The following is a 12,631-nucleotide window of genomic DNA, read 5'->3' on the forward strand; positions in this document are numbered from 1 at the left end:
TAACACAGTGTTGAGAACAGACAGGTCACTATAACACAGTGTTGAGAACAGACAGGTCACTATAACACAGTGTTGAGAACAGACAGGTCACTATAACACAGTGTTGAGAACAGACAGGTCACTATAACACAGTGTTGAGAACAGACAGGTCACTATAACACAGTGTTGAGAACAGACAGGTCACTATAACACAGTGTTGAGAACAGACAGGTCACTATAACACAGTGTTGAGAACAGACAGGTCACTATAACACAGTGTTGAGAACAGACAGGTCACTATAACAGTGTTGAGAACAGACAGCTCACTATAACACAGTGTTGAGAACAGACAGGTCACTATAACAGTGTTGAGAACAGACAGGTCACTATAACACAGTGTTGAGAACAGACAGGTCACTATAACACAGTGTTGAGAACACACAGGTCACTATAACACAGTGTTGAGAACAGACAGGTCACTATAACACAGTGTTGAGAACAGACAGGTCACTATAACACAGTGTTGAGAACAGACAGGTCACTATAACACAGTGTTGAGAACAGACAGGTCACTATAACACAGTGTTGAGAACAGACAGGTCACTATAACACAGTGTTGAGAACAGACATGTCACTATAACACAGTGTTGAGAACAGACAGGTCACTATAACAGTGTTGAGAACAGACAGGTCACTATAAGACAGTGTTGAGAACAGACAAGTCACTATAACACAGTGTTGAGAACAGACAGCTCACTATAACACAGTGTTGAGAACAGACAGGTCACTATAACAGTGTTGAGAACAGACAGGTCACTATAACACAGTGTTGAGAACAGACAGGTCACTATAACACAGTGTTGAGAACAGACAGCTCACTATAACACAGTGTTGAGAACACACAGGTCACTATAACACAGTGTTGAGAACAGACAGGTCACTATAACACAGGGTTGAGAACAGACAGGTCACTATAACACAGTGTTGAGAACAGACAGGTCACTATAACACAGTGTTGAGAACAGACAGGTCACTATAACACAGTGTTGAGAACAGACAGGTCACTATAACACAGTGTTGAGAACAGACAGGTCACTATAACACAGTGTTGAGAACAGACAGGTCACTATAACAGTGTTGAGAACAGACAGGTCACTCACTATAACACAGTGTTGAGAACAGACAGGTCACTATAACAGTGTTGAGAACAGACAGGTCACTATAACACAGTGTTGAGAGCAGACAGGTCACTATAACACAGTGTTGAGAACAGACAGGTCACTATAACACAGTGTTGAGAACAGACAGGTCACTATAACACAGTGTTGAGAACAGACAGGTCACTATAACACAGTGTTGAGAACAGACAGGTCACTATAACACAGTGTTGAGAACAGACAGGTCACTATAACACAGTGTTGAGAACAGACAGGTCACTATAACACAGTGTTGAGAACAGACAGGTCACTATAACACAGTGTTGAGAACAGACAGGTCACTATAACAGTGTTGAGAACAGACAGGTCACAATAACAGTGTTGAGAACAGACAGGTCACTATAACACAGTGTTGAGAACAGACAGGTCACTATAACACAGTGTTGAGAACAGACAGGTCACTATAACAGTGTTGAGAACAGACAGGTCACAATAACAGTGTTGAGAACAGACAGGTCACTATAACACAGTGTTGAGAACAGACAGGTCACTATAACAGTGTTGAGAACAGACAGGTCACTATAACACAGTGTTGAGAACAGACAGGTCACTATAACACAGTGTTGAGAACAGACAGGTCACTATAACACAGTGTTGAGAACAGACAGGTCACTATAACACAGTGTTGAGAACAGACAGGTCACTATAACACAGTGTTGAGAACAGACAGGTCACTATAACACAGTGTTGAGAACAGACAGGTCACTATAACACAGTGTTGAGAACAGACAGGTCACTATAACACAGTGTTGAGAACAGACAGGTCACTATAACACAGTGTTGAGAACAGACAGGTCACTATAACACAGTGTTGAGAACAGACAGGTCACTATAACACAGTGTTGAGAACAGACAGGTCACTATAACACAGTGTTGAGAACAGACAGGTCACTATAACAGTGTTGAGAACAGACAGGTCACTATAACAGTGTTGAGAACAGACAGGTCACTATAACACAGTGTTGAGAACAGACAGGTCACTATAACACAGTGTTGAGAACAGACAGGTCACTATAACACAGTGTTGAGAACAGACAGGTCACTATAACAGTGTTGAGAACAGACAGGTCACTATAACACAGTGTTGAGAACAGACAGGTCACTATAACAGTGTTGAGAACAGACAGGTCACTATAACACAGTGTTGAGAACAGACAGGTCACTATAACACAGTGTTGAGAACAGACAGGTCACTATAACACAGTGTTGAGAACAGACAGGTCACTATAACAGTGTTGAGAACAGACAGGTCACAGACAGGTCACTATAACAGTGTTGAGAACAGACAGGTCACTATAACACAGTGTTGAGAACAGACAGGTCACTATAACACAGTGTTGAGAACAGACAGGTCACTATAACACAGTGTTGAGAACAGACAGGTCACTATAACAGTGTTGAGAACAGACAGGTCACTCACTATAACACAGTGTTGAGAACAGACAGGTCACTATAACAGTGTTGAGAACAGACAGGTCACTATAACACAGTGTTGAGAGCAGACAGGTCACTATAACACAGTGTTGAGAACAGACAGGTCACTATAACACAGTGTTGAGAACAGACAGGTCACTATAACACAGTGTTGAGAACAGACAGGTCACTATAACACAGTGTTGAGAACAGACAGGTCACTATAACACAGTGTTGAGAACAGACAGGTCACTATAACACAGTGTTGAGAACAGACAGGTCACTATAACACAGTGTTGAGAACAGACAGGTCACTATAACACAGTGTTGAGAACAGACAGGTCACTATAACAGTGTTGAGAACAGACAGGTCACAATAACAGTGTTGAGAACAGACAGGTCACTATAACACAGTGTTGAGAACAGACAGGTCACTATAACACAGTGTTGAGAACAGACAGGTCACTATAACAGTGTTGAGAACAGACAGGTCACAATAACAGTGTTGAGAACAGACAGGTCACTATAACACAGTGTTGAGAACAGACAGGTCACTATAACAGTGTTGAGAACAGACAGGTCACTATAACAGTGTTGAGAACAGACAGGTCACTATAACACAGTGTTGAGAACAGACAGGTCACTATAACAGTGTTGAGAACAGACAGGTCACTATAACAGTGTTGAGAACAGACAGGTCACTATAACACAGTGTTGAGAACAGACAGGTCACTATAACAGTGTTGAGAACAGACAGGTCACTATAACAGTGTTGAGAACAGACAGGTCACTATAACACAGTGTTGAGAACAGACAGGTCACTATAACACAGTGTTGAGAACAGACAGGTCACTATAACACAGTGTTGAGAACAGACAGGTCACTATAACACAGTGTTGAGAACAGACAGGTCACTATAACACAGTGTTGAGAACAGACAGGTCACTATAACACAGTGTTGAGAACAGACAGGTCACTATAACACAGTGTTGAGAACAGACAGGTCACTATAACAGTGTTGAGAACAGACAGGTCACTATAACAGTGTTGAGAACAGACAGGTCACTATAACACAGTGTTGAGAACAGACAGGTCACTATAACACAGTGTTGAGAACAGACAGGTCACTATAACACAGTGTTGAGAACAGACAGGTCACTATAACAGTGTTGAGAACAGACAGGTCACTATAACACAGTGTTGAGAACAGACAGGTCACTATAACAGTGTTGAGAACAGACAGGTCACTATAACACAGTGTTGAGAACAGACAGGTCACTATAACACAGTGTTGAGAACAGACAGGTCACTATAACACAGTGTTGAGAACAGACAGGTCACTATAACAGTGTTGAGAACAGACAGGTCACTATAACAGTGTTGAGAACAGACAGGTCACTATAACAGTGTTGAGAACAGACAGGTCACTATAACAGTGTTGAGAACAGACAGGTCACTATAACAGTGTTGAGAACAGACAGGTCACTATAACAGTGTTGAGAACAGACAGGTCACTATAACAGTGTTGAGAACAGACAGGTCACTATAACAGTGTTGAGAACAGACAGGTCACTATAACAGTGTTGAGAACAGACAGGTCACTATAACAGTGTTGAGAACAGACAGGTCACTATAACACAGTGTTGAGAACAGACAGGTCACTATAACAGTGTTGAGAACAGACAGGTCACTATAACAGTGTTGAGAACAGACAGGTCACTATAACAGTGTTGAGAACAGACAGGTCACTATAACAGTGTTGAGAACAGACAGGTCACTATAACACAGTGTTGAGAACAGACAGGTCACTATAACAGTGTTGAGAACAGACAGGTCACTATAACAGTGTTGAGAACAGGGTAGAGGAACGTCACATCAGAACCATACTGTGTACTTGCCTTCTTTCCGAGAACCTGTGTGGACCTGAATGAAACGTTGTGTTGATGTTTTCTGTGTGTTGATGGAATGACTGAATGTTTTTTTTTTTTTTTTAATGTTGTATTACCGTTTTTTCTAATGTTGAATTAACATTAATTAAAATTCCGTTGCTGATATATTAACGTTGTTTTAATGGTGTCTGTGAGCAGATGGACCGAGGCCGTTCCAGAAGGAGATCGTCTCTCTCAGAGCCTTCATTCTGTTGTTCCTCAAACAACTCATACTCAAGGTACCATGAATGTTTTACATACTACATACAACACACCATAACTACTTCATCCAGTAGCTCATACTACATACAACACACCATAACTACTTCGTCCAGTAGCTCATACTACATACAACACACCATAACTACTTCTTCCAGTAGCTCATACTACATACAACACGCCCTAACTACTTCGTCCAGTAGCTCATACTACATACAACACACCATAACTACTTCGTCCAGTAGCTCATACTACATACAACACACCATAACTACTTCGTCCAGTATCTCATACTACATACAACACACCATAACTACTTCGTCCAGTAGCTCATACTACATACAACACACCATAACTACTTCTTCCAGTAGCTCATACTACATACAACACACCATAACTACTTCTCCAGTAGCTCATACTACATACAACACACCATAACTACTTCGTCCAGTAGCTCATACTACATACAACACACCATAACTACTTCGTCCAGTAGCTCATACTACATACAACACACCATAACTACTTCTTCCAGTAGCTCATACTAAATACAACACACCATAACTACTTCGTCCAGTAGCTCATACTACATACAACACACCATAACTACTTCGTCCAGTAGCTCATACTACATACAACACGCCCTAACTACTTCTTCCAGTAGCTCATACTACATACAACACGCCATAACTACTTCTTCCAGTAGCTCATACTACATACAACACACCATAACTACTTCGTCCAGTAGCTCATACTACATACAACACACCATAACTACTTCTTCCAGTAGCTCATACTACATACAACACACCATAACTACTTCGTCCAGTAGCTCATACTACATACAACACACCCTAACTACTTCGTCCAGTAGCTCATACTACATACAACACACCCTAACTACTTCGTCCAGTAGCTCATACTACATACAACACGCCCTAACTACTTCTTCCAGTAGCTCATACTACATACAACACGCCATAACTACTTCTTCCAGTAGCTCATACTACATACAACACGCCATAACTACTTCGTCCAGTAGCTCATACTACATACAACACACCATAACTACTTCTTCCAGTAGCTCATACTACATACAACACACCATAACTACTTCTTCCAGTAGCTCATACTACATACAACACACCATAACTACTTCGTCCAGTAGCTCATACTACATACAACACACCATAACTACTTCGTCCAGTAGCTCATACTACATACAACACACCATAACTACTTCGTCCAGTAGCTCATACTACATACAACACACCATAACTACTTCTTCCAGTAGCTCATACTACATACAACACACCATAACTACTTCGTCCAGTAGCTCATACTACATACAACACACCATAACTACTTCGTCCAGTAGCTCATACTACATACTACACACCATAACTACTTCGTCCAGTAGCTCATACTACATACAACACACCATAACTACTTCGTCCAGTAGCTCATACTACATACAACACACCATAACTACTTCTTCCAGTAGCTCATACTACATACAACACGCCCTAACTACTTCGTCCAGTAGCTCATACTACATACAACACACCATAACTACTTCGTCCAGTAGCTCATACTACATACAACACACCATAACTACTTCGTCCAGTAGCTCATACTACATACAACACACCATAACTACTTCGTCCAGTAGCTCATACTACATACAACACGCCCAAACTACTTCGTCCAGTAGCTCATACTACATACAACACACCATAACTACTTCGTCCAGTAGCTCATACTACATACAACACACCATAACTACTTCGTCCAGTAGCTCATACTACATACAACACGCCCTAACTACTTCTTCCAGTAGCTCATACTACATACAACACACCATAACTACTTCGTCCAGTAGCTCATACTACATACAACACACCATAACTACATCTTCCAGTAGCTCATACTACATACAACACACCATAACTACTTCGTCCAGTAGCTCATACTACATACAACACACCATAACTACTTCGTCCAGTAGCTCATACTACATACAACACACCATAACTACTTCGTCCAGTAGCTCATACTACATACAACACACCATAACTACTTCTTCCAGTAGCTCATACTACATACAACACACCATAACTACTTCTTCCAGTAGCTCATACTACATACAACACACCATAACTACTTCTTCCAGTAGCTCATACTACATACAACACACCATAACTACTTCGTCCAGTAGCTCATACTACATACAACACGCCCTAACTACTTCTTCCAGTAGCTCATACTACATACAACACACCATAACTACTTCGTCCAGTAGCTCATACTACATACAACACACCATAACTACTTCTTCCAGTAGCTCATACTACATACAACACACCATAACTACTTCTTCCAGTAGCTCATACTACATACAACACACCATAACTACTTCTTCCAGTAGCTCATACTACATACAACACACCATAACTACTTCTTCCAGTAGCTCATACTACATACAACACACCATAACTACTTCGTCCAGTAGCTCCTCAAACAACTCATACTCAAGGTACTGAAATACATATATTTTTTTATTAGGGATGTCACAGTTTATTCAGTTAACTCAAGTTAACTGTTTTGTAAATTTTAATGGGCAAATTTTTTTTCCAAGCAATTAATCACATTGTCTGAAAGCATTCAAAATACACGGAGAACGTCCAACACACACCGTCTATACTGAGAACGTCCAACACACCGTCTACACTGAGAACGTCCAACACACACCGTCTATACTGAGAACATCCAACACACACCGTCTATACTGAGAACGTCCAACACACACCGTCTATACTGAGAACGTCCAACACACACCGTCTATACTGAGAACGTCCAACACACACCGTCTACACTGAGAACGTCCAACACACACCGTCTATACTGAGAACGCCCAACACACACCGCCTACACTGAGAACGCCCAACACACACCGCCTATACTGAGAACGTCCAACACACCGCTACACTGAGAACGCCCAACACACACCGTCTATACTGAGAACGCCCAACACACACCGTCTACACTGAGAACGTCCAACTCACCGTCTACACTGAGAACGTCCAACACACACCGTCTACACTGAGAACGTCCAACACACACCGTCTACACTGAGAACGTCCAACACACCGTCTACACTGAGAACGTCCAACACACACCGTCTATACTGAGAACGTCCAACACACACCGTCTATACTGAGAACGTCCAACACACACCGTCTATACTGAGAACGTCCAACACACACCGTCTACGCTGAGAACGTCCAACACACTGTCTAAACTGAGAACGTCCAACACACACCGTCTCCACTGAGAACGTCCAACACACACCGTCTATACTGAGAACGTCCAACACACACCGTCTACACTGAGAACGTCCAACACACTGTCTATACTGAGAACGTCCAACACACACCGTCTACACTGAGAACGTCCAACACACACCGTCTATACGGAGAACGTCCAACACACACCGTCTCCACTGAGAACGTCCAACACACACCGTCTATACGGAGAACGTCCAACACACACCGTCTATAATGAGAACGTCCAACACACACCGTCTACACTGAGAACGTCCAACACACTGTCTATACTGAGAACGTCCAACACACCGTCTACACTGAGAATGTCCAACACACACCGTCTATACTGAGAACGTCCAACACACACCGTCTATACGGAGAACGTCCAACACACACCGTCTACACTGAGAACGTCCAACACACACCGTCTACACTGAGAACGTCCAACACACACCGTCTCCACTGAGAACGTCCAACACACACCGTCTATACAGAGAACGTCCAACACACACCGTCTATACTGAGAACGTCCAACACACACCGTCTACACTGAGAACGTCCAACACACTGTCTATACTGAGAACGTCCAACACACACCGTCTACACTGAGAACGTCCAACACACACCGTCTATACGGAGAACGTCCAACACACACCATCTATACTGAGAACGTCCAACACACACCGTCTACACTGAGAACGTCCAACACACACCGTCTCCACTGAGAACGTCCAACACACACCGTCTACACTGAGAACGTCCAACACACACCGTCTACACTGAGAACGTCCAACACACCGTCTACACTGAGAACGTCCAACACACACCGTCTATACGGAGAACGTCCAACACACACCGTCTCCACTGAGAACGTCCAACACACACCGTCTACACTGAGAACGTCCAACACACACCGTCTACACTCCACGCCGTGGAGAATGCTCTGCTGCCTGCAGCATCCTTCAGCCTGACCGGTTTTGCTGTGGGTCAGTCATGGTGTGGGGTGGCATTTTTTGGGGGGGGCCGCACAGCCCTCCATGTGGTAGCCTGACTGCCATTAGGTACCGAGATGAGATCCTCAGACCTTGTGAGACCATATGCTGGTGCAGTTGGCCCTGGGTTCCTCCTAATGCAAGACAATGCTAGACCTCATGTGGCTGGAGTGTGTCAGCAGTTCCTACAAGAGGAAGGCTTTGATGCTATGGACTGGCCCGCCCGTTCCCCAGACCTGAATCCAATTCAGCACATCTGGGACATCATGTCTCGCTCCATCCACCAACGCCACGTTGCACCACAGACTGTCCAGGAGTTGGCGGATGCTTTAGTCCAGGTCTGGGAGGAGATCCCTCAGGAGACCATCCGCCACCTCGTCAGGAGCATGCCCAGGTGTTGTAGGAAGGTCATACAGGCGCGTGGAGGCCACACACACTACTGAGCCTCATTTTGACTTGTTTTAAGGACATTACATCAAAGGTGGAACAGCCTGTAGTGTGGTTTTCCACTTTAATTTTGAGTGTGACTCCAAATCCAGACCCCCATGGGTTGATAAATTTGATTTCCATTGATCATTTTTGTGTGATTGTGTTGTCAGCACATTCAACTATGTAAAGAAAAAAGTATTTAATAAGAATATTTCATTCATTCAGATCTAGGATGTGTTATTTTAGTGTTCCTTTAATTTTTTTGAGCAGTGTAGTTTCCAGTTTACATAGAGTCCAGTGAAGTTTCTTGAGGGCTGTCTTGGTGTCTGTTTGAGGGGGAATATATATCCCATTTAGCAGACGCTTTTGTCCAAAGCGACTTACAAGTCGGCTGGGGCCACTACTTTTTTTTTTTTTTTTTTTTTTTTTTTTTTTTTTTACATATGGGTGGCCCCAGCGGGAATCGAACCCACGACGCTTGGCGTTGCAAGCGCCATGCTCTACCGACTGAGCCACACAGGACACAGCTGTGACTATAACTGACGAGAATTATCTTGATAGGTAGAATTGCCAGCCCTTCCTCTTCAAATCAAATCAAATTTATTTATATAGCCCTTCGTACATCAGCTGATATCTCAAAGTGCTGTACAGAAACCCAGCCTAAAACCCCAAACAGCTAGCAATGCAGGTGTAGAAGCACGGTGGCTAGGAAAAACTCCCTAGAAAGGCCAAAACCTAGGGAGAAACCTAGAGAGGAACCAGGCTATGTGGGGTGGCCAGTCCTCTTCTGGCTGTGCCGGGTGGAGATTATAACAGAACATGGCCAAGATGTTCAAATGTTCATAAATGACCAGCATGGTCGAATAATAATAAGGTAGAACAGTTGAAACTGGAGCAGCAGCACGGCCAGGTGGACTGAGGACAGCAAAGAGTCATCATGTCAGGTAGTCCGGGGGCATGGTCCTAGGGCTCAGGTCCTCCGAGAGAGAGAAAGAGAGAGAGAAGGAGAGAATTAGAGAACACACACTTCGATTCACACAGGACACTGAATAGGACAGGAGAAGTACTCCAGATATAACAAACTGACCCTAGCCCCCCGACACATAAACTACTGCAGCATAAATACTGGAGGCTGAGACAGGAGGGGTCAGGAGACACTGTGGCCCCATCCGAGGACACTTCTTCCCAGAGAGTTGATTATCTCTGTCGGCGCGATGCTTGGAGAAGCACAGTGGCTGAACCGATTCTGAGAGAGCCATGTTTCCGTGAAACAGAGAATGTTACCATCTCTGATGTCTCTCTGGAAGGCAACCGTTGCTCGATTTTTCATCTACCTTGTTGTCAAGAGACTGGACATTGGAGAGTAGTATACTCGGGAGCGTTGAGAAGTCTATGAAGTCTGACCAGAAGGCTTTTCCGATACGTAGTTCTGTTCTTGGGCACCATAAAGCTCTGTGATGAAGACATCATCTTTTTCATGTCACTCCTCCTCTCCAATCCTCTCTTCTCTCCACTCTCTCCTACTCTCTCCTACTCTCTTCTCTCTCTCTCCTCTCTCTCTCCTCCTTTCTCTCTCTTCTCCTCTCTCTTCTCCTCTCTCTCTCTCGTTTCCTCTCTCTCTTCTCCTCTCTTCTCTCTTCTCCTCTCTCCTCCTCTCTCTTCACCTCTCTCTCCTCCTCTCTCTCTCTCTACCTCTCTTTCTTCCTCTCTCTCTCTCTTCCTCTCTCTCTTCCTCTCTCTCCTCCTCTCTCTTCACCTCTCTCTCCTCCTCTCTCTTCACCTCTCTCTCCTCCTCTCCCTCTCTCTCTCTCTCCTCATCTCTTCTCCTCCTCTCTCTTCTCCTCTCTCTCTTCTCCTTTCTCTCTCTCTCTCTTCTCCTCTCTCTCCTCCTCTCTCTCCTCCTCTCTCTTCACCTCTCTCTCTTCCTCTCTCCCCTCCTCTCTCTTCACCTCTCTCTTCCTCTCTCTCTCTCTATCTCCTCATCTCTCTCCTCCTCTCTCTCCTCCTCTCTCTCCTACTCTCTCTCCTCCTCTCTCTCCTCCTCTCTCGCCTTTTTCTTCACCTCTCTCTCCTCCTCTCTCTCCTCCCCTCTCTTCACCTCTCTCTCCCCCTCTCTTCACCTCTCTCTCCCCCTCTCTCCTCCCTCTCCCCCCTCCTCTCTTCCTCTCTCTCTTCCTCTCTCTCTTCCTCTCTCTCCTCCTCTCTCTCTTCCTCTCTCTTCACCTCTCTCTCCTCCTCTCTCTCATCCTCTCTCTTCACCTCTCTCTCCTCCTCTCTCTCCCCCTCTCTCTCCTCCTCTCTCTTCACCTCTCTCTCCTCCTCTCTCTTCTCCTCTCTCTTCACCTCTCTCTCCTCCTCTCTCTTCTCCTCTCTCTCCTCCTCTCTCTCCTCCTCTCTCTCCTCACCTCTCTCTCCTCCTCTCTCTTCTCCTCTCTCTTCACCTTTCTCTCCTCCTCTCTCTTCACCTCTCTCTCCTCCTCTCTCTTCTCCTCTCTCTTCACCTCTCTCTCCTCCTCTCTCTTCACCTCTCTCCTCCTCTCTCGCCTCCTCTCTCGCCTCCTCTCTCGCCTCCTCTCTCTCCTCCTCTGTCTCCTCCTCTCTCTTCACCTCTCTCCTCCTCTCTCTCTCTCCTCCTCTCTCTCTTCCTCTCTCTCCTCCTCTCTCTTCACCTCTCTCTCTTCCTCTCTCTCCTCCTCTCTCTCTCTCTCCTCCTCTCTCTCTCCTCACTCTGTTGGTTTGTTCACTTGTTTGTCTGTTTGTTTGTTTGTCTCAAGCCCCCTGGGGGGGTTCTGGGTAATCGGAGGTGTGAAGAATTGTATTATGGACCAGTGCTCTAAAAAGTGTGTGTGTGTGTGTGTGTGTGTGTGCGATACCGTGTGTGTGTTGTTGACAGGAAGTGGTTAATGTGGTTGCCAAGCAAAAATCATTTTCACTTTATCCCTCTTTCCCCCCTTTTGTCTTTTTCCTTGTTGTTTCTGGTGAATCATGTCTCTCTTTCCGTCCTCTGCAGCCGCGGCATTTTACAACCCAAACAGTAAACACACATACGTGATACGGGTTGGGATGCCTCTGGCTTTATTTTTTTTATTTAACCTTTATGTAAAAACAAGTTCTTGTTTACAATGATG

At 44.5% G+C, this 12,631-nt stretch overlaps 1 protein-coding gene across 1 annotated transcript in view; it reads left to right on the forward strand.

Annotated features, from left to right (window-relative positions):
* LOC135551081 (neurobeachin-like) overlaps positions 1–12,631 on the forward strand; it is a 304,485-nt gene that overhangs the window by 147,287 nt on the left and 144,567 nt on the right. Inside the window, exon 16 of the mRNA XM_064982478.1 lies at positions 4,697–4,776. Coding sequence (XP_064838550.1) covers positions 4,697–4,776 — 80 coding nt within the window. The remainder of the gene's footprint in view (positions 1–4,696; positions 4,777–12,631) is intronic.

The sequence above is a fragment of the Oncorhynchus masou genome, chromosome 12, assembly GCF_036934945.1.
Source record: "Oncorhynchus masou masou isolate Uvic2021 chromosome 12, UVic_Omas_1.1, whole genome shotgun sequence".
In the NCBI taxonomy this organism is placed as follows: domain Eukaryota; kingdom Metazoa; phylum Chordata; class Actinopteri; order Salmoniformes; family Salmonidae; genus Oncorhynchus; species Oncorhynchus masou.